Raw genomic sequence first — 23,682 nt, 5'->3', positions numbered from 1 at the left:
ATATGGAGAATGACCTTATTTTGCATGCAGGCCAAGTGCATCCTCTTTATCTCACATACTTCAATCTCTCTCATAGACACACGCACACACTTATTTCCTCCTTTCTAACACACAGAGGAATTACTGCATAACAGAAGGCCCTTTTCCCATCGCCAGGGGGACAGCATGACTGGTTACCCTGGACATTTACATGCCATTATGCATCCACGGAACTGGAGCCGGCCAAACATGTCTGTCCCAGAAGCACAGAGCCTTATCGTCTCGAGCTGAACGCGCCTCCTTTACTCCACCATGAATAATTGATCAGAAGCTTGCGTCTCGTCTTTTTTCCCCAAAATGCACCATTCCCCGTCTAATAGGACCAAATACTGGATAAGCAGCTGTAGGAATCCGTTTTCCCAGGGTGCTCAGTGGCAGGCTGTGACTGACGACCTGCCACAGAGACAGGGCGAGGAGAACACAGTGGGGGTGTGGAGGGGCGGGCTTAGAGGAATTGTCGACGTCAGTCCGCGTCACATCAAAGTCGAATTTTCACCCCACACCTGGCAGGAGTCGAGGATGCAAACTTCATCGTTGAGGCGGAGTCATGGTCACAGCATGCATTCTCCCTCACACTCTTGCTCTCGTTCTCTCCCATGGCCCCGTGCCACACTGGGTCTCAGATTTAAGAAGACAATCAGCAGAGCATCTCAGTGTCATCTGAACTTTTTTTTTTTTTTTATATGCACACCTAGAAGTACAAAAATACTACACATACCCGGCCTAAAAAGTCCTAAAAAGTTGACTTTTTATTTAGCTTGATTAGTGTAAAGTGTGTGAAATGTATATTTGGAATCAAAAATAGATTTCAAAATTATGTTTTACTCAAAACATGATGTTTTGCTATAAGCAAAAAAGTTTGGCAAAACACAAACCCATTTTTGCCAGTGAGATTTGACTTGGTGATGGAGATGCCTTGGCTCTATCCTTCATTGCTCTTAATCTATGCCAATATGCCCAACGGCTGGCACGGGGTCCCACATGTATTAAGCTTCTCTGGAATTTCTCTTTTTTCCCCCATTTTGTGTGCCTGTTCGAGAGATTAAAAATAGGATGCAGCCTTCTGCAGAATAAGCACTTCCTGAGTTTGGGGCTTTGATGGGCTGTTTGCTTAAAGAGGCCAGCTGCCAGCTGAGGGTACTCTTAGCGCGCTTATGCATGTCTTTACCTTATATGAACTAGCAAATGGTGACTGATTAAAAGTATGAATGCATGTGTTTGTGGGTATGCCAATCTGTGAGATGCAGATGGCTCAATATTGTGCGCGTGTGTGTATGTGTGTCTAAGTGCTAAATGAAATGGCACAATTTACATTTTTCCATTGTGAACGTCGTTTAATGTAATGCACTAAACATCATGGATATTTAGAGATTAGCTTTCTGTGTCAAAGAGGGTCAAGGTTATCACCTACAGCGGCTGAAAGACAGACCTGGCACAGACCAGGGCGGGCACGTTTTTCATTAGACACTCCGGACACAAATGTCTTCAGTATTTGTGTAATAAAACAAAGGCAGATTCACGGGTAGCTCTTAGTCAGACTGGTTTAAAAATAACAACACTAGTCGGATACTGATTACAGCATGTAAGGCACACACCCCCACATGCATATTGTAGCCGTCAAGAGGCTTTCTGCTTGCAAGTATTTTAACAGCAGTTAAGTTAAATTAAGCCGCCAACATGCAATCTTATAAACATTGGTTTAAAATTGGTTTTAAAGCACCAGCAAATGGTGACAGGAAACATGGAATAATCATAGCAGTTCCGGCATGGACTAAATTAAAAGGCGCTGTAAAGAGAGTGTTCAAACAATCAGACATTTGGTGATGCTGCGGGCTCCCCTAGCAGAACTGCTCCACAGAGAGAACTGGGGCATGACTTGATTCGGAGACTGCATGCTTGCTCACAGCTACAGTGCTACCTCGCTTCCAGCCAGCAACAAGTTTAATCTAGATGCAAAGTGCACTTCAGCCGTTGCCTCCGGCTTCAGAGTAAATAACATTTATGCCGGTAAGAGAGGGAGATCAGGGTTGAGGGAAGTGACTATTGACTATGCCAGGCTCTCAGCGTGGCAGCTGTCTGCCTGGCCCGATGGGCAGTCCAACCCCCATCCTTGGAGAAGAGAGGCACCACTGGCCTGGACGAGTGCCTCTGACATGGAGGAAGAGTCTAATGTCTTCCTGGTGGTGGACGTCTCTGTGTTAGAGTCTGTAGCCTCCTCATGGGAAATGTGAGGTGTGATGACTGTTTCTAGGACACAGTCTAAGGCAAGGAAAGTGGGAAGATGTCTCTCTGGGCCTGGGTCATTCTCTGAGGGAGGGGAACCCAGCGTCAGTACTGCCTCCTCACCCTGCTCTATACTCAGGCATGTCTCTGCATCTCCACGCTCTAAGACCTGGCCCTCCTCCACTATGGGGCCTTCTTCTGCGATGAGATTTTCCTCCCTGATGGGGCCTATTTCAAATTCCTCGCTGGCCTTGGAAGCGGCCTCCAGGACGCTCAGCTCGCCTCCCCTCACGTGGGTCTTGCCTGCGCCTCGCTGTGAGTCACCAGGGGGGACAGGTGTGCACTCCTCCTCCCGACCGCCATCTGGACTGGAGCGGGATCCATGCCATGCTTTCGGGAGTCTGCCATCGCCAGCTGTGCCCGGTTCCCACGACGATGGCCCTCCACTTCCTGTCCTGTCATCTGATGAGATGGGAGGCATGGAGAAGATTAATGGACATTGTGTAAGTGCTGCGCTGAGAGCAGCTCGGTGGCCAGATTCTTAATGTGGGACAAAGTGGCCACTGGTGTGTGGAGCTTAAAAAAAAAAAAAAAAAAAAGACATTTGACTGAAGTCTGAGCCCCGGTGCTAATTGAGATCACAGCTCTGTATCCTTGAACAGTCAAGATCAGAGCAGCAGAACGTATATGATTAACTTCCTGAGCAAATTACAGTTCTGGAAGCACATCTGCATGATGTGCAATTGAATTCTGAAGTTGATGTTAAATTGAAATAGTTTTAATTGCCAGTCACTGAAAACTGTTTAAAACATGATAGATGACATTCTATGCTAATCATATGGCATTTTCAAATGCTGTGGTGCTATTAATACAAATGAACAATAATATAATAATAGTAATAATGAGAAGAATATGGAACATAATAAGGTAAATTGACTGATACTCTAGTCAAATAGTATGTGTACATAGGGATATGTAAAAAAGCAAATCACATTACCAGACCAAGGCAAACATCAAAGTCCAAGGAGACAAAAACAAGAGGAAATCGATACTATTTACTCAGTTTAGAGCTTCAGAAGACCCCAAATATTTAATGCACTTTGTCATAATTTGTTGGGAGGGGTTACAATCAGAAAAGAGCTTTTCCAATTATGAAATGTCTCAAGTGCTTCCATGACAACGACTCTAAAAATAGAGTCCTGCAGAGCCGCCCAGACGGGACCGGGAGCGTGACGGCACGTCACCAACGGCAACAGCTTAGTTCTGCCTGCGCTCCAAAATGTGCTCCCGTTCAGGGGATTACTGACCCGTATTTGTGAATGTTCAGCCAAAAGGTTAAAGACTGCATGCTGCATTCCTTGGGAATAAAAAGAGGAGGAAGCATAGAGGAAGGGTGAAAAAAGGGGGGAGGACAACAAAATTTCGCACACAGGCATCCACATTTGTGGGGCCGCCCATAAAAAAAAAAAAAAAAAGTCCTGTAAGTTTTCTGAATGTCAGTGGGGTGAGGATTTGCTAGCATTTGCCAAATGCCATGGCATTTGAGAGGGAATGGGTGCTTATCCATCAGCTCCAATGAGAGCCCGAGTTGAGATTCAGGGTCCGAAAGCGTGATGGTTGGGAGGGGCAGGGCAGCACTTGTACTCGCTAAATTAAAACAGTTTAGTGAGCCCCCGAGGGTGCCATTATCACCACAGCTGCTTGCTGGTTTACCTTCCGATGGCGTGCTGCTTGGTGTGTTGGACAGCGGTTTAAGGGTGGAGACTGGTGTCTGCGTGGAGAGTCTCTGGCTGTCACTCAGGGTAATGGTGTCTCTGCCTCCTGTGGGCCCAGAACAGAAGCCATGTTACAGTACAGTCATCCTGTGAGAAAAAGAATCTTGTCACCCACACAACACACCAACCGAGAATTACCACAATAAAATCAAAGGATGAAGGGACTGCCTTCCAAAAAAGGTGCATGTGTAAGCAGAACACGACAGAAGCAGAACACACACACACATGGCTTCATTCAGAGGAAGTGGCTGCAGTTCCCTCCTCATCCGTCTTCATTAGTGCTGCCTGCACGCGTCACAGGCCAAAGCCATATGCTGCCCACGGGGGACTGTGCACCACAGAAGCAGAGACATTGCAAAAACTACGTCTGGTGCTTACATGTTAACTTTGAACGCTAAACATAAAAGACGAGAATAAAAACACATTTCGGGTGGCGTCAGAGTGTGGAATAAATAGAGGCGGCAGACAAAGACCTTTGATGACATCACCCCAGTAACAGGAGCTTCTAAATCTGTTAATAGCTACTGGGCAATGCGTGATACTGCTGCTCCAGTGACTCAACAGCCTATCGGAAGGAAGCACCCGAGAGTCTTCAAAAAAAAAACAAAAAAAAAACACAGCACTCACAATGTATCACTGCGTTTTCGATGTGACACCTCCGCCTGGTCCACACGTGCAAGGGACTCATACATGCTCAATATTGTAGAAATTGTGTCACGTTTCATTGGCCACACTGTCTAGCGCTAGTTTACACAGTTTAAACTGCTTCTTCACACAGATTTAGACTTGTGTACAAATGCAAACAAATGGCCCACCAAATGCCATCTAGTTGACCATAGGTATGTTTTTGTGTTTTGGTTTTGTGATGGTCATGCTGAGCATATGAGCAATTAGCAAGGGTCATGTTTGCAATTCCATTCAGCATGCAATTTTCTGTAAAACACACAAATCTGGTAAAATGCTGAAAAACAATAAGGTGTCAAAACCATAAATCGACAGGGTTTTCTCCAGATGTGCAAAATGTTAAGAACTTACACTCTCTATTTGTAATATACTTTTAAAAAAATCTAATATAGTTAAAAAAAAAAAACACACACACAGATTCACACATGGCACACAAACTCTTTTTATCTGTCTTCATGTCATGTCTGCACATACAAGGTATATGGCTTGGGGGTGTCACTGTCTCCCTCAGCCGACAGGATGCCTTCAACGAAGGCAGGTCTGTCACAATGGAATCACTGCCGTCAGGCGCCTTCCCACCCAACACGAGCAGTAACGAGCTGAGGGGCAAAGTCAGGTTGAAAGAAGGGGGGGGCGGGAGGGTGAGAAGGACTGGCGCGTGACTCAAAACACAACACCATGGCTGCGTATCGAAATGCCCATCACTGCCATCCTCTGAAATCGGTTCATCGTGCCGCCAGGCGAACTCAACTCGTCTTTGCCGATGAGACGTGATGCTGGTTGACAGGTTCCTGGTCATCAGATATTCCACAGCCAGCTCAGTCGCAGCTCCGGTGTACCCCACGGGGCGGGGGAAGGGTACAGGCTGTCCCAGTCGAGTCAATCACAACTCAATTTGAGTTGTTGCTTTTGTTAGTCTGGCTCCGTTAACAGGAGGGAAAAAAATGAGAGGAGACAACAATGCCTTCATCTGAAGCATCGTGACTGCAATGCTGGCCCCAATCACCTCTATTTTTTTCCCCCCTCTTTGTTACACCGCATTAGCTGGCAGGGTCCAGGGACCATCTCCGCAAGGCCACCCTCTCAGCCACATTCACTTTCATGGACTGACTGGCGAGCCACTTTCTGTCTCGTCTACAAATTCCTTAATAACAGCACATTCCCTAAATGTGTTTGTAATGTGGGCAATCATTTTCAGTAATGGATGCTTGTCAGTTTTATGGTGGGAGAATGACAGTCATATGACAGGCCAACTTCACCAAACCCCGCCTTGGACACCAAAAGACGGCACAACACCACACTGCCCTCTTGTGGTCACAGGAGAACATTTCAGATTTGAGATTTTTCTTAATTTCTTTGCCCCTGGACTAATTTTGATGTTTGCTAATTATGAAGAAGATCATCTAATCACTATATTCTGTCCACTGTACCTAAGTAATCTTAGTGTTAACAGAACTGTTTTAATTTCGTCAGCTGAAAACTAAAATATTCAGAGTATGAGTGTCGTTTACTGTTATCCTGGGTTTAGCAACATATCATTACTGTCAAAACACATGAAACAGAAAAAGTAAGTGGGAACACCAAACTGCAAGCACAGTTTGAGTGACTGTTTACGAGTGAGAATGTTCAGACCTGCCACTCATCTTTGGGGCTCTGACAGGCACCTTTATGCATGCGAAACAGACACTGACAAATGAGTGTGGAAATGTTTTCAGCACGCATCACAATACACCAACCATCACTTCTGTCAAAAGAAATCCAAATGCCTCCCTAGAAAAGGAACAACTATGTTTGCCCATGTGTAGGTGTCACGGTTCCCGGTCCGCCACCCCATCAGCAGGGTGCACGCATAGTTCTGCTGATGTCAGCAGGGGGCGCACAGACTAAGAAAAGGACAGTGTCCGCTATAAACATCTGGCCTCCATCTTGGAATGTCGCCCATTCTTCATTGTGGATTTATTCATTTGCCTTCTCAGGATCAGGATTTGAACAGTCAAACTTCTGATTATGGGTCGGCTTCCTTACCCACCAGGTCATCACTGCCCCACTGTCCCAAAGACTGAACATTTACTCTCACCGTGTGCTTCCAACGTCGCTGCATGGTTCTCCAGGCAAATGCTGAACTCCTGAATTCTCTCACCCCGGGCCCCTGCAGTCTCCTGTGTCCTCTTGTCTGCTCAAACGCCATCGCTCCTCTTCCCGCAGCCCTCATGCATCTCCTGTTTCTCCATCCTCCTCCAGCATGTCTGCAAATGCACCTCCTGGCCCTTCCCATGACAGCAACAGCGGGCCAGTTCCGAGTGCAGCAACACGCATACCAATGCAGAAAGCAATCAGTCAGCTGCTTGTCGCAGTGCAGCAGCAGCAGCAGACCTAGCAGCAGCAGCAGCAGCAGCAGCAGGGCCTGACCGGCCGTGCCCTTGATTGAGCCACACTGCTGTTGGAGCAGCAGGACCCTTTGTGTCTCTTGGCCTCAGCATTCCTAGACCGCCTCAGAACTGATTTCGAGGGCGAGGCCGATGCCCGAGCCACCTCCCTCAAACATGGCAAACCCCCATGTCCGAACCCCCATGACCTTCAATGAACGCCACCGACAAGAAGAGCAAGGCCTTTGCTTCTCCAGTGGCCAGGGAATCCACTTCAGAGTGTCCGGACCAATGCACGTCCACTTGACACTCCACCAGCGGCCTGGAGCCTACTGGTGAGCCCCCACCCCATTCACAGCTCCGCCACCAACTGCACACAGCTCATCACTCTTTCCTGGGAAAACCACCACCTAAACCATCCCCAGGGGTGTGCACTTATTGATTCGAGAGTGGCCAGAACCCGCCTACACTTGTTGGTCATCTGCTGCAGCCCCCCGAGAGCGTTATGGGTCTTGATGGCTGGCCCCTGGGGACTTCTGTAGAGCACCACTGCGACTCAAAAACATTTTTTCGTCCCATCTTTCGACCCATCTGATCATCAATAAGAAGTATCCTGAAACTGAAGTGATGCCATCTGTTTGACTGGAAACAGACTCTGTGATGAAATAACGCAATTTAACAAGAGGAAACTGGTCCCCCAGCCTCCCAGATCGTAGCGATTCAAGCTGATGCTCTGCGGCCATGCACCAGCCTCTCACCCATGCTGTGTTCACACCCATGCTGTGTCGCACAACCCATGACCACCCTCCAAAGAGGCAAGGACCGCTCCGCCTCCGAACCAGCACGGGAAACCGAGCAGTGGAAAAGGGGTATCAGTGGGTATCAGTGATCAGTGGGTATCAGCTCAGCTTTCAGGTGGTCCAACCAAGTTGGACAGAGGCATGACAAAGTGCAATCCAGTTACATGACATTTATTCAAAGCACAGCCACCCCACTCTTTTACCTCCTCCGTTGCCACCATGTGCCCCCTTCACATTCTGCATGCCCCCTCATATATGCCTGTCTAGAACCAGCCCTGCCCAATGGGCCTTCTTCACCCGGTTCAGATACACTCTCTCATACAGACTGGGCTCCCACAACATGAAAGAAGGCACCCTCTTGCTGCTACACGTCTAACGAAAACACCACAATGCCTGATGCACAATGACCACTGATCCTCACCCCAGTTCAGTGGTCTTTACAGCAAGACGTGATGGCTTGCCATTCCCAAGAACCTCCTCTGTCTGAGACCCCACCTGGTTGAACAAATGTCCCCCCCACCACACGCCCGCAAGTTCTCCACTGGAGCCACAACAACCCACTGTCTGAACATCCAGGACTTACCATAACTCTGGCCCTCACTCAGCAGGCTTTCTGGTGACCCGGTCTCCCCGGAGATGTGGCTGAGTACAGTCATGACCAAAAGTTTTGAAAATGTCACAAATAATGGTTTTCACTAAATTTGCTGTTGTACTGTTTTTGGGCCAAATGCTCACTGATAGAACCCGTTCCTTCATAATCAGAGTTTGGATTTTGTCAGAATTAGTGGGTTTTTGTTTGCTCACCCGCCTCTTGAGGATGGACCACAAGTTCTCAATTGGATTAAGGTCCAGAGAGTGTGCCTAAATTTTAAAATTTTAAGCATTTCAGGTGACGACCTCTTGAAGCTCATCGAGAGAATGCCAAGAGTGTGCAAAGCAGTAATCAGAGCAAAGGGTGGCTATTTTGATTAAACTACAATATAAAACATGTTTTCAGTTATTTCACCTTTTTTTGTTAAGTACATAACTCCACATGTGTTCATTCATAGTTTTGAGGCCTTCAGTGAGAATCTACCAATGTAAATGGTCATGAAAATAAAGAAAACACATTGAATGAGAAGATGCGTTCAAACTTTTGGTATGTACTGTATATGCAAATTGTCATAATAAAAAATGGAAGCAGCAAACAAAAAAGTTTTTGGCTATGATTGTACATGGCTGCCTGCCCCACCTGGACTGCACCAAAAATCCGAAACCGAACCGCTGCCACCAAGCTGATCGCCACCGCAGACCTGCCCTGCTGTGGATCCATCCAGTGGATCGAGTGTGGTTGTCTACACGACAGCTTCCTGTGCCATCCAACTCACGAAAGTTCACAATGTTCACAATTTCCATGGTCCGGTGTGTCAACCCAGTGGCATACCAGTTGTTACTCCAAAATATGAGAATCAGCCATGTATTTCATGTCTCCATGCTGCACAAGGCCCACGTCTCCCCTGAACCTTTTTGCGTCTCCCGACAACGCGATTGCTTAGCCTTTCTGTACTTCTGCCCTCGGCGCTGCCCATGCTCATGCACCAGCCACATTTATTCTCACCATACTCTCACGGTTCCACCGACGCTGTCTCCTGTCTCCTCTCGTCTGCCCAAACACCAGAACTTCTCTTCCCCTAGCCTTTCTGTTTCTCCTGCATCTCAATCCTCCTCCAGTGTGTCTGAAAATGCACCTCCTGATCCCATGTCAGTAGCTGTAGATTTTCCAGTGCATTTCCAGAGGATGAATGTCAAATGGAGAGCCAATCACTAAATAAAGTGTGAGACAATTGGTCATGCCTCTGGACAATGGCACAAAGCCCTTACTATTTGTGACCACAATAAAAAACCCTCATGCATTAACTTTAAATTCCACATAGGTAGCAAATGCCAGGAATGCAATTAGCTTTTTGTTTATATCATAACCTAAATCTCTGAATCCTCCTGTTTATAGCAAACCTATAATGAAGTAAATACTATATACTAGTAAAAGCATAAATACTATAACCCTGGCATGTTTAACCTGCCTGTCTTAAGTACAGGTTCTACCACTTGGCAAATTATGTGTCTTCTCTTCAGATGCTATGAAGTGTAATGTTCTGCTTATGAGCAAATAAAGGGGTGCAATTCAATAGTAAAATGTCAGGAGAATGTATGAGAGATTTTATAGCCACCCGAGTGTGACAGAATGAATGGCACAGTATACAAATAGGGCACAGTGTTTGGAACATACTCCTTAATCCCAGTGTCACATTGTAGGTCAGGCCTTGAGTGCAGCAGAGAAAGAGAGAGAAAGAGAGAGAGAGAATGTTAGGACCAGTGGTTTCCTTTTCACTGGGTTGTTGAATTCAGAGCCAAAGACATGGATGGGGTGATGTGGACATAAATGGAGACACAATGGCTGTGATTACATGCAACACTAATATCCTGTTCATAACTGGACTAATAGCTCCATCAGTGTAACAACCATTATATAAACATCTCAAGCAGATCAAACTACTCTGATGAATCTACTACAAAAAGATTCATCAGAATGCAGCAAGCCATTTGTGTCCATGTAAACAGGATGATTGCAATCTTGAAATGGTTTACATACAAAATCTAGATATATTATCACTGCTACTCTTGCTGGCAGGAAAAAATGTTTTTTTTGGTCATATGAATATTTTTCTTTATCATATGACATCATATGCTCTGAGAATTTTATCCTTATATGGTCTGAAACTTTAAGGAACATTATGCAATGTTTGGGAGTGTCAAACACAAAGAACTCCAAACACCTCTCCAAAAAATGACTTTTACAGCCTACAAACTACCTCTCCATTCATGAGCCAGCGTGAACGTTATGTAATACTCCACAAATGCACTGAGACCAAGCCAAACACCATGGTTAATATCACACACACTCAGCACACCCACAACAAACAGGGGAAAGCCAATGCGGAGCTGCCTTCTGTTTGTTTAAGGCGTTACACAGATCAGTTAGTTCAGTCCTCTGTTCTCCATGCAAACAAGATGAATATGACAATGCAAATGAAACTAGGAGCAGTATCTCCATATTCATGGACTGCTTCAGAACAGGACGTGCTGCTGTCAGGGCCCACCTGGGAGACTCCACAGCCCAGACACCTCCAGTGTCTTCAGCTTCCTCTCCAACTCTGACACTCTGTTTCCCAGAATCCTGTGTGTGGTAGACAGGGGAATGTGTAAGATCACTTGGCAAAAAAAAAAAAAAATACAGGGTGTAATGTTGCAGCTCTGCTGACCTCCTGCCACTTAAGAGGTCACTACTCAGTCTTAAGCAATTACAACACATTAAGCTTTTTTTTTACATGTTTGCATTACCCCAAAACTGCTATTTGTGACTTGCTACAATGATTAAAATGAAACATTCTTAAGGTAACAAAAAACTAGAAACCGTTAATGAGAATGAACTTTCTGTTTGTAAAACGTGCTAGACATTGCAAAAACTGCAATGATTGTCCTTATTGATAGCAATAGCGAACAAGGTCAAAACCTGGTACTATTTGTGGTGTAGAATGGATGAGGCCATATTAACGTTGACAAAGAGGTCAGTAGTGGCATGCCAGCAGGGTAAAGACAAGCTGAGATCCCAAGATAATAGTTGACAAATAGCTGACAACTCTATGGTTAAAGTTGAGGAAGAGAGCCACACCTGTTCGTTTGTCGTTGGTGCTGTATGATTATGTTCTTCTCGTGGATGGTCTCCAGTAGTGCTGTAGCCAGAGACTTCAGGTCTGATATGGACTGAGGAGTGGCCGGAAGACTGCAGCCATTGTCCTCTGACAGCAGCTCCTGAACTGTTTTTACTACACTGAATTAGTATTTTTAAAGAGCAAGGGCAACACTGCAACCTAGTACTATACAGTACAATTTGTACACACCTTCTCATTCAATGTGTTTTCTTTATTTTCATGACCACTTAAGTTGGTAGATTCTCACTGAAGGCCTTAAAACTATGATTGAACACGTGTGGAGATATGTACTTAACAAAAAAAAGGTGAAATAACTGGAAAAAAAATGTATATTCTAGTTTCTTTTAAATAGCCACCCTTTGCTCTGATTACTGCTTTGCACACTCTTGGCATTCTCTTGATGAGCTTCAAGAGGTCGTCACCTGAAATGGTTTTCCAACAGTCTTGAAGGAGTTCCCAGAGGTGTTTAGCACTTGTTGGCCCCTTTGCCTTCACTCTGCGGTCCAGCTCATCCCAAACCATCTCGATTGGGTTCAGGTCCGGTGACTGTGGAACCAGGTCTCCACTTTTTTGTTAAGTACATAACTCCACATGTTCATTCATAGTTTTGATGCCTTCTTTGAGAATCTACCAATGTAAATGGTCATGAAAATAAAGAAAACACATTGGATTAGAAGGTGTGTCCAGATTTTGGCATGTATTGTATATATTAAATAATTAAATAAATTAAATAATGTACTGAATATGGAAAAAGGAACAAAATCCAAACAAAACATTGTAAAGCAAAATTTGTATATTCACCCTGTTTGGCTGAGAGGACCCCTGTAAGGATACTACTGTTGGACTTGCCACCTACTTTGGTGTTTTTCCTTCTTTCCAAGGCAGTCTTGAGGAGAAACACACAAGAAAACAGATGACAGAAACAACCATTATTGATCATTTCTATTTTTATTTTACATGTCCTGAATTACTGAAATAAAATAAATGTTATGGCCTTGTCTACCTTATACTTCATAATGTTGGTTTTCAGCAGGGTCACTTCCTCTTGAACCTGTTTAAGTCGTTCATGAAGGTACCTGTAATTAGAAACCAGGCACATTTACACAGTTCTATAGTAGTCTACTCTTAATTGATGGCAGTTGGACAATTGGAGGAAACCGGAAAAGCTGGAAGAGTTCCGATTCAACACATGAAGAAAAAGTGAAGTGATTGTCAGCACAGCACACGGTGACACAAAGAAATGTGTCCTCTGCTTTTAACCATCATCCTTAGTGAGCAGTGGGCAGCCATGGCAGGCACCCGGGAAGCAGTGTGTGGGGACAGTGCTTTGCTCAGTGGCACCTCAGTGGCACCTAGGCGGATCGTATTCGAACCACCACTGCCCCACTGTTTATGCAGAGTATGTCAACTCTACTTAAACAAAGCTGAAGACTAGATTTGAACCCATGAACTCATAACTGTGATTATTGTTATAACATAATAACAGTATGTACATTATGCATATAGATGTCTCCAAGAACTGGCATCAACTACATGCATATCTGTAATTCAGGGAACCCCAGAACACTAGACTACAGCATCATATACAGCTACTCTTTTATAATTCATTATACAATATATAAACATAAGCACAGATACCTTGATCATGAATTTTACTAAACTATAATAGCGGTAACATCATTATGTTTGGGTGAATGAACAGTACTTAGGCTGCTACAATTACGTAAGTGTGCTAAATCCTATAAATGCAAGATAATAATGTACCATAAACTAGCTAAAAATACATTTTTAAAATGAAGTGAGATAAAAAAAAAAATCAGTTGTAAAGGAGTCATTATCTATCTTTGCTACTGCCAAAGCACCACAAAAAGTAAGCCAAAAAAACAACCAACAAAGCACATGAAAGGCCAACTTCATAAAATAAAAAATACAATGTATACACCAAATTTTACTGTCATGGATGGACCTTGAGGAGTACTCTGGATCCATGCCAGGACTAGGGTTTACTGGAGACTGTGTTACTGGGTTACTGATTGTGGGTTACTGATCCTGGGTTACTGATTGTGTGCACCTGTTTCTGGTTGGTATAAATCTGCCTGTTTTGTATCATGTCTTTGTCGGGTCATTGTATGAGGTATGTCTTGTCTTTTTTTTTTATCATGTGTGTTCTGTTCTATGTTTATGTATAAGTTGTGCAAATGTGTTCCTTGCCAGACCCAGAACGATGACAGTTACTTAAGAGTGCCATTGTCACTGTAACGCATGGTCAGGATACAAAGGTACCATAGCTGTCATTGTGGAAAAATAATTAATAAAAGGTTAATAAAAGAAAATTAGTGGCACAATGGCCAGGAACATACAAACGGGACTCAAACCAAAATGAAACGCAACAGTAGTTGCAAACTGACAGGGAAATGAGACATAAAAACTCAAATCAGGACCCAACACATCTGTCAACAGTCTTCACCTGACTAGTCCAAGTAAGCAGAGGCGTGACACCTTGCTTGTTGTAGTCATTATCACTACTTAACTAAATTGTGCAAAATTGAAGCCAGCACACTGTCCAGTGTTCCTATACCCCAAAATTTAAGCAGTTTGCTTTCAAGTTCAGTAAATCTGGACAGACCAAAAATGCTAAAAATGTTAGAATGTGATTTTGAAACAGTCTTACTACTGATCAGACTGAGGACATAATGGATCCTACAGTAACTCACAGGTATATTGTGGTATTACTTAACTTTTCAGTTCTCAAACTTTGCATACACCACAGTTACCTTAAATATTAAACCTTTAGGTATATGTTTAAAATGCAAGGGAATGCATTCAATACAGGATGAAATATACACAGTAAGTGTTTTACACAGTAATTGTTTAAACCCCTGCTGATTTTGTAGAAATAATCAGTCTATAATTTCAATGGTAGGTCACCTCATGGATTTTCAATTATAATGAGAACAGTGTGGAACCAGCCCATAACTACTTGGAAGGAACTCGTCAATGATCTCAAGGCAGCTGGGTCCATAGTCACCAAGAAAACAGTTGGTAACACACCACGCCATGAAGGTGGTCATGGGTGGGTATTCCAGCAGAACACTGATCCAAAACAGCAGCCTAGTCCAGATATTATCCCATAGAAAATCTATGGAGGGAGCTGAAGTTTCAAGCTGCCAAACATTAATGACTATGTGCAAACCTTGTGGCCAACAACAAGAAAGGTCTGAACTCTGTGATCGCTAACAAAGGTTTTGCCACCAAGTACTAAAGCACGTTTTGCAAACTTTTCTTAGTAGACAAACTTACAAAAACAGCAAGAGTTCAAATAATTATTTCTGTGACTCTATTTCTCAAGTGTTACATTTAGTGTAGCCACCATGTCATGTGATGATGCATACACACACACACACACACACACACACACGCACGCACACTCAAAACACACCTGTTCTCCATGCATAGGGCATCCACATCGATGATGCGTGTCTCCTGGCCTCCTAGGATGTGGTTTAGCTCCAAGTTGAGGCGATCTGCTTTCTCTCGGAACACCACCCTCTCTGCTTTGACATCCTGCAGCTCATCTGACAGCGCCTTAAGACTCTGCTCCAACTCGTCTTTCTACATGCACACACACACACACACACACACACATACATACATACCAAAGTGATTAAAGCAGTAAGTATTCCTGTCTGACTTCTTAAAGAGAGTAAAGACAGCTTTATTTACCACAAAAAATTAAGTTGTTATATGAGGGCCTCACACCTGTTGGCCAGCTTTCTCCAGCTGCCGGACCAAGTCCTCTCTTTCATGTGCAGGGAAGTGTCGCGCTCCAACCTCTTCATCACCCAGTCGCTGCTTAGTGATGGTCATCCTCAGGAGCTGGGTTACAAAAATAGGGTCAACAGACAGGTAAAAACCACATCTTGTTCAGTATACATGCTTGTATGTGTTTGTTCCAATGTGTTCACATGCCCTCACATTGTTTAGAGAGCATGAAGAAGTGAGAATCCTTTGTAGGTATAAGAAGAAAAAAATGCTCAAGTTCAAGAATTGAGAACTTGAGAACTGCCAAACTATTTGTGTTGGTAAGTAATTTCTAGTTTAGGCATAAGCTCTTGTAATTCTGAGGTGTGTGTGTGTGTGTGTTTGTGATTCTAGATCAATCTCATACACCTTGTTGTCCCCCTGGGCCTCTGCCAATCTGTGGCTGAGCTCCTTGACCTCCTCTGTAAGCTGTTTGCTTCTCTCCCTAGAATCCCGTAACAACTGTGCAAGGTTCACCTGGGGTCACAGAGTGAGAAAGAGAGAGACAGAGACAGATGCAGGAACAATGTTCAACACTAGCTAATGCAACAATTGTCACAGTTGTCACAAGCACTTCAATCATAGGCAATCACAAAAAAAGAGCATTATTGGGAGGAACAGATTTATTACCTGATTGCGTTTCTCAGGAGGTAATGTTGGGTCGCCATCCTACAGGGAATTAAAAGATTTAATTTTCCTTCAAGCCTGTGTGCAGCCCTAAGCATAATAAGATTTCAAATGCGCTATGTTATATTCTGCAAATAGGCTACACATGTGAACCTTCAAAATTCCATGAACTGCAATTATTCCTCAAAGCTAGATGGCAGAGGCCCATCAGTTCCACTCACAATGAGCTCCCTGTATTTCTTCTTCAGGCCCTGGTGTCTCTCCCGCAGCTGGTTGGCCATGAGCTTGTACTGGTCTCTCTCCTGCTGACAGGTGTCTAGCTCTTTAGACAGAATGAGGAGGGCTTCCTTCTTGCTCTCCAGCTTGCGCTTGCAAATCAGAAACTGCAGAGACAGGCTGCGGTGAACACAGAACGTTTCTCCACAACCTGGTGCTACGTGTAACATTTGAACAATTAAACAAAGTTGCATACTGATATAAAGTGCACGTGTGCGACACAGACAAACTGGGCTACATGAAGTGGAAACAGGGGACACAGGAAGTGCAAAAGTAACATTTAACAAAAACCATGTAGACATCATGAGACAGACAGCGCTAAACTAGTGAAATGATTGTATAAAATATAATAAATGTGCAGCAAACAAGGCAAAAAAAGTTTAACAATATATGCTCTCCAAAGCAGGGAATTTTTTGCTGTGATAGCAGCATTTCTCACTCTTGGCTTCTTGCCGCCACCTTAAGTTGGACAACGGGGACGGTTTCCTGCAGGTTTATGATGAACACTTTCTTATCATTCTTATGTTAATGAGCATCTCATGAAGAGACTTTTGATGATGAAAATAGTGATCAAAGCAGCCATGAGGGTAAAAAAAAAAAAAAACATACTTCACTGTCTCCTGCTACAAAAAATACTAAATTTGTTACTAATTATTCCTCCATCTTAGTCTCAATAACCACCACAGAGTAGCTGTGTCCAAACTTTTTGACTGGAGGAGAACACCCGCACATTCCATCATCAACAGTCTGTTGTGTTGGTAAGAAGGAATCAAAATCAGAAATGCTGGAAATGAATCGGCCCAATGCACCCGACATCAGCACTCATGAGATATTACTACAACAGACACATACATGTATTTTAGGGGATTTTATATAGCTGCAGTTCCTAATATGTTTTAAGTTCAACATTTTACATAATGTTGCTGTTCTCATGAAAAATCTTTCCCTTTGAAACTGTTTTACTGTGTCAATATGTGTGACGTTTGCCCCAAGGTATTTTTTTTTCAAATGCATGAATACACAGTACATTACAGTCATTACATTACAATCATTTTTCAAATAGTCCTTGTCTACCCTCCCTCTTTACACGGACAGTATCCCTGTCCCTGTAAGCTACCACCTACCACCTACTAAACCAACACTGGGTCCTGGCACAGATTAAAATACATCAGTAGGGTCTGATAAACAACAAAGGCCATTTAGTGACATATATGCAACGACAACACCTGTAACCCAGACGCACGACTATGTTCTAACTAAATTTTCTACAGCAGATGGCCTGAGAAAATGAAATTATGACCTTAACTCATACTGGTCTCTCTCCTGCTAGCAGGCGTTCAGCTTTTTGGCCAGAATCAGGAGGGTTTCCTTCTTGCTCACGAGCTTGTGCTTGCAAAACTGCACAGAAAGGCTGTGGTGAACAGCAAAGTTGTGCAGTGAGCTGGCTGTCTGCTGATTTACACCAGTCAAAAGTTTGGACGGACCTACTCATTCACAGGTCTTGCATTTTTTTTTATAAAACAGTGGACTATGAAATAACATGTGTGAGGTTATGTAACAATAATAAAAAAATCTGTAACAGATGACGACATAAACTATTAACACATCTTATAAATTGCACTGCTCCGTTACTACATCTGCAGATTCGACTGACGGCGATCCAGCCACATGGAAATGTAAATACGCAGCAATCAACACCGATATGAGGACTTGCCTTTCCACACACTTCATTTCGCCATACCGTAGTGAGAAATGGCAATATGCAAAAGTAATACAGCCTGCTACGAGCTCACAGACGTAGCTGCATGATTAACATTTGAATGCATGTGGTTTTAAAAGGCAACATTCACAGAACTCCACCATTCATTTTCAATGTAACCTTACGGTTAAAATCGGAAGCAAATCTATACTATGGTTCCAATGCTAATGAAAACTGCAGGAAATATTACAAAATTAATAAGAGGTAATTGACAAAGAAACACTGATTTTATTGTGGTGATATTGTTTTTGTTGTATTAACAATTGTTGTCAGATTGTACTTTTGTCAAATAACCCTCCATTTGGACATTCTAGAAGTCAATATGTTGAGGTAATTTAAATACTTAGCAATTTAAAGAGACATTTGCATTTTAGAACACAGGATTCCTTCGGAACACAAGACTAACTTTTACAGACTTTAAATTCATTAAGTTGTGGTCAATATCTACATGTTTACTACATTTACCAAATGATCCTTTACCACATATACACAGTGGTGAACATCACAAGCGACATTTCATCTGAAACATATGTTTGGTTCAGCATGGTTCAGAGTTGTGGGTGCTGAAGACACACTAATATCAAAAATTATGAAGCATTTCTAACAAAGCCGCGCAATTTATATGTATGGAATGCAACAGACTATCGGTCTGAAGCATCTGGACGTCATGTGGTTTTGAAAGCATGTACGACAAACACGTCGCCGCGCCACTGACTGCGACATGTGACAGCGTCGCACTCACCTCGCTCACCAAACCCTGCCAGTCGCTCTCACTCCGTCTGGACGAATTCATGTCGCCAGGACCCCACGCCGCTCCACGCTGTCGGCCTTTCCGGAGACGAGGCGGGCGAGGGCGTCCGTTTTCCCTGCGAGGTCGCTCGTTTCTACGTCACCTGCTGTACCGGAGGTGCATGTCCGGGTGATGGGGGACCGCGACGCCGTAGAAGGAGGACGCAGACTAGGATGCCGAGTGAACCGTCGAGCGAGTGTGGGTGTGCACTGAATAAAGATACACGTGTTTTAACCATCCGTGTACACATTTGTAACCTACAGTGTGGTAGAAAAAAGGCGAGCGTCATATCTCCCCCCCCGTCGGTGTGAAGACTGGACGCTAGAGGGCGACAGCGACATCACAGGTAATGAAGAAATCAAAGTATTTTTAATCATTCTAAAATCCCCATTACTGGCAAATAAATTCCAGTGGTACCCTCGTTACCTTAAGCAAGCAGCACCACCCCCAAGTACCCATATTAAAACACACCTTGTTATAATATGGGCTCACACCTTGTTGCTCACCACCCAGTTACTGATGTCGACTGCACTACGCTCATGATTTTAACTACACTGTATTTAAGTACACTTTTTTTTTGTTGTTGTGCAAAACCAGGCTGCACGGACTGGTTTAGTAAATCAGCGAAGTGAGAAGGGCATGCGCTCATACACTGACCTTGTAACAACGCGATTAACGTATTTTATCGCCTTCCACGCTGAAGCACCAAGGAGAGGGGGCGGGGTTCAAGACCAACACCAGCTTTCAAGTCAAGTATCACAAATGTATCTGGCTTTGTGTGAGCATGCTATCAGTGGCAAAACAGACTGACTTTATCATTGCCAGTTTGATTAAGAAAAAGCCATTTGGGAGGGTGTTAATGAAAGGGACATAATGTATAGAACTATCTGGTCAAGCTGCATTCCATCCAACCCTTGGTATAAAAAAAACATCAACAGACATTCAGGTTAGTTCACATTAATGCAGCCGTACCAACTGGGCACCGACTGCCTGTTCTCATGGAGTCTTGACCAATCCCGCCTAATTTGTTTCATCTTGGACTGATCAGGACTTCATAAGGTGCCTTGACAGCAGCTGGGTGTATCCAGCTCCTATCCTTCTCCTTGGCGCTTCAGCATGGAAGGCAATAAAACACATTAATCACATTGTTACAATTCCTAAATCTAAGGGCAAATGGGAAATGACAAACAATATTGGGTCACCCAAGAAAAATCTAATCACAAACAACCTGCCATTTTTCTCTTTTTTCACTTCTTCTAAAACAACTTTTCAAGTGTCAAGATTTTCAACTTGCATCAAAACGCGATCTCATGTGGCTTCCCCAAGAGTTTTCACTTGTTCATGCTACCTCACCAAGAGGTCAGATAGCTTCATATGATGTCTCCCCTCCAATACACACTCTACTAATCCCTCCCATCTGAAGGTCTATTAGAGACTAACTGTATGACGAAGATGTGTGACGAAAAACAGGAAAAAAAGACATTCAGAGAAACAGACAGGTTGTGAGAACCTGTCCTGTATCAAAGACCTGAATCAAAAAAGGATTGTCAATGTTGCAATGGCACCTCTTGGTGGCTCCACCTGCTCCTTCAAATTCTTTAAATGCAATGAAAAAAGGCATTGTGATGCAGCTTGAACAAAATAAACCCTCTCTTCCCTGCCCTTTAAAGTCACACACCTCTTCCCTAATATGTGTGGTTGCATCGGGGTCTATTGTTTGTCCACTGGCATCATGGCCATGAAAATCTCTGTGTTTAACCACCCAAGAGGTGAGGTGGCCCCTCTAATACTTCACTCCAGGGATAAACTCCTTTGTCTTTGGGTTTGGCAGTTGGGAGAATAGATGAGACACATAAGAGACTCATTTCCAGTGACCTTTCTGGGACATCAGGAGCAGGGCGCTTTCCCATCATAGATGTAATTGGGACTTTCTTTTCAAAAGCTGTTCTAAGAGACTTCTGCCCCTGATACAAATACACCGGGCACAATTATTTGACAGGAATGAGCTACAGGTATGTTTTCTTGGGTGCAAACAGCATCCAAAGCTCAAATATTAAATATGTAAAAACAAATAGATGTGCTTGCTAAAGTACGCACACCTTTTTAATTCTTAAAATTATCAAGTGTATGCCTTACTCCAGCTGAATAAAATGTAATAAAATGATTATTTTGTCGTCTTCACTGCCTCATCTGTTACAAATAAGCCTATACATAATCTTCAGGTGGATTCTGCAAAACATTCAGAACAAACCAATACCAGGCAGGCAATTTCCTTTCAATAAAAGTCAACAAATTTGTTTCTTTCTTTAAAATCAATAATTTTGTTTTAAATTATTATATTAATAATGATTGCATACTTGGACCTGGCAATATAATAGTATTAATGGTTGGACATCAGACATCAATATGACTTGATTTGATCTTTGTGAAAATGATAACCTTCAAATTAGCTCATTTGAGTATATGTAGGCCTTTATTCATGCACAAACTGACCGCCAAATTAATTAACATTTTGGCACTAACTTTTATTTTCACACTGACCCTGATGTTGGGCAATATGGGCAAAAACTGAAAGGTTCATGTAGGTCACTATCATTGTCTCCTCTGGCTATTAAAAAGTATATAGAACTCTATCAGCTCAAAATGTTTTAGCACATCCATTTTTGGAAAAGTGCTTTGTCCGTCATTATGAATGCCACCCCCCCTTCACCCTGCTTTCCTTTGTTTGTTTGTTTTTACCACACTACCCACTTCAGCCCACTTGCAGACCTTTCCTTGTGAAGGAGTGGCATAATGGTCAGGTTCTGGGTCCGTAAATATATATTATTTCAATACAATTTAAGACAGTGTCACCTAATTTTATTAATGAGCATGTATTTCTGTTTTGGCATGCTGTACTTACTATGACTAAATTCATCACATTTGCATTTCATGTGCACTGTTCATGTAGATGCTGTTCATGTAGTGTGTCCTCTTAATCTATTTGGTCATTAAAAAAGAAACTGACAGACAAAAAAAAAATCAGTCTTTATTACAAACATCCATTTTCACACCACATTTTTATATTTTACCATGTGAATAATTGCTTTTACAAAGCAATTCAGCTCTAATTTGATTAACATTTTTTATCATTTGCTGCAACTAGATATATAAGTTTAAAAATAATGAATGAAGGGGAAAAAAAAGAAGTAAGAATGAAAGCGTGTGTAAGGGTAACAGTTTTATGCAATGTCTCTCTCGTCTAATTTACTAATAATCCATTTGACCCAACTAATGCCAGGGTCAGCGCAGATACGATTGTTCTTCTGAGTGATGAAGCTGCAATTGGCATGAAAACAAACACAGAGCAAGCTAAATATGACAAAATATATATGTATTTATATACAAATACTGCAAAATGATGATTTATAAGTGATGCAACAAAAAACAGAAGAAAAAAAAACTCAACAATATATTATGGTTAATAGGAGTAATTTATACTCACACGACTCCATCCTTTGAACATTCTGGTCTGGTAGACACGTAACTCTTCACTCGATTAAGAGGGATTTTTTTCGGAAAGAATTTAAAGCAGCATTCTTCTGGCTGACTGCCATCTATTTAGTTTAAAAGAACATTAGTCCTTATAAAGTACTAACAACAAAGAGATGTATTTGCTAAAATAAAGTTTTATTTGTCCCTTATTTTAACAGGTTGTGTTACTTACTGCTAGCCAGCGCTGGGGACCACAGGAAAGAGGCCAGAAGAGAGGTCAGTATGAGAAAAACGAGGCGGCTGTCCATGGCAGAAATGACTCAGTTGGAGAGCTGTTGGAGATGTGTATGGTCTAAAAGTGACTGCTGTCTGATCTGGGAGGGGTGGTGTGTATGTGCATGCTGTTGTGGTTAGACAGGTTGATGGCAGTTTTCCACTTCGCTGTCAAAAGAAGTATGAGGGGCTCACCTCAAGAGGAAATAGTTGTGTGGTTTTGGGCCAGCCTGTGATCTTTGCATGTGAACAGTCCTTCCATCGATGTAAGAAACTGAGATTGTACTAAGATACATATATCCCTCTTTTGGATTTGCACAGAATAAACAATATGCATATTTAATGATGTAGGCAATGAGTGATTTGAATCAGTGTCCTCACACAAAAAACAACACACAGATGTATATATACAGCTTTATTTGATAAAACAGTAGTTTATCTACACTTCAAGTGAGATGCAGTTCAAGTAATTTAAGCCTCCCTCCCCCAATCCCCAAAACTCACTGAAAGCACAGAGAAACACACTGAAGTGAAAAGCAGAGAATGATCTAAAAATAAAAAATGTAACACAGTGAATATTTGGGATTAAAAATCGTACCGTCCTAAACGTACCGTGATGTGTTCACACATTGCCAATTCATTACCAAAGAGATTATTAAGCACACATATATTTTCCACAAAACATTTTACAAAATCGAAAATCAGACACTAGAGGCAGTGGTGGACCCGTAATCAGAAGTTTGCAATTTCGAATCCCGAACCGCCAAGGTGCCACTGAGCAAAGCACCGTCCCCAGAAACTGCTCCCCAGTGCCTGTCATGGCTGTCCACTGCTCACCAAGGGAGATGGGTTAAATGCAGGACACAATTCGTTGTGTGGGCTGTGCTGTGTTTTACAATAACTTCACTTTCACTCTACTTTTCAAAAAGTCTGAGATATTAACCAATATTAAACATTTCAGTGCTTTAAACAGGGAAAGGGCATTTTCTTTAAAAGTCACTACAAATAATACATTAAAACCCATTTCCTTCTAATTAATTAATTCA

The 23,682-nt window shown here is 42.8% G+C and overlaps 2 protein-coding genes across 4 annotated transcripts; both read right to left on the bottom strand.

The window, feature by feature from the left end:
* Window positions 1-1,347: 1,347 nt before the first annotated feature.
* Window positions 1,348-19,199, bottom strand: ccdc149a (coiled-coil domain containing 149a). Of its 3 annotated transcripts, none has more exons than XM_029001584.1 (13): window positions 18,842-19,199; window positions 16,286-16,460; window positions 16,068-16,106; window positions 15,807-15,914; window positions 15,396-15,512; window positions 15,076-15,248; window positions 12,640-12,712; window positions 12,438-12,522; window positions 11,597-11,741; window positions 11,025-11,101; window positions 10,154-10,186; window positions 3,976-4,083; window positions 1,348-2,724 (listed from the first exon to the last, which is right to left on the bottom strand). In XM_029001584.1, exons 2-13 carry the CDS (start codon window positions 16,343-16,345, stop codon window positions 2,087-2,089), a joined length of 1,656 nt encoding a protein of 551 aa, XP_028857417.1. In that variant the 5' UTR covers window positions 16,346-16,460; window positions 18,842-19,199; the 3' UTR covers window positions 1,348-2,086. The 3 variants fall into 3 exon arrangements, with proteins under 3 accessions (XP_028857417.1, XP_028857400.1, XP_028857409.1); XM_029001567.1 differs by having other exon boundaries at window positions 16,286-16,447; XM_029001576.1 differs by lacking the exon at window positions 10,154-10,186 and having other exon boundaries at window positions 16,286-16,447.
* A 2,698-nt stretch (window positions 19,200-21,897) lies between these two features.
* ccl36.1 (chemokine (C-C motif) ligand 36, duplicate 1) lies at window positions 21,898-22,767 on the bottom strand. Its single transcript, XM_029001595.1, has 3 exons — window positions 22,596-22,767; window positions 22,374-22,485; window positions 21,898-22,207 (listed from the first exon to the last, which is right to left on the bottom strand). Exons 1-3 carry the CDS (start codon window positions 22,669-22,671, stop codon window positions 22,111-22,113), a joined length of 285 nt encoding a protein of 94 aa, XP_028857428.1. The 5' UTR covers window positions 22,672-22,767; the 3' UTR covers window positions 21,898-22,110.
* Between the last annotated feature and the right edge of the window lie 915 nt (window positions 22,768-23,682).

Source organism: Denticeps clupeoides, chromosome 1 (assembly GCF_900700375.1).
Source record: "Denticeps clupeoides chromosome 1, fDenClu1.1, whole genome shotgun sequence".
NCBI lineage: Eukaryota > Metazoa > Chordata > Actinopteri > Clupeiformes > Denticipitidae > Denticeps > Denticeps clupeoides.
Note: the sequence above shows the minus strand (reverse complement) of the source record. Positions and strands in the feature narration are given on the sequence as shown.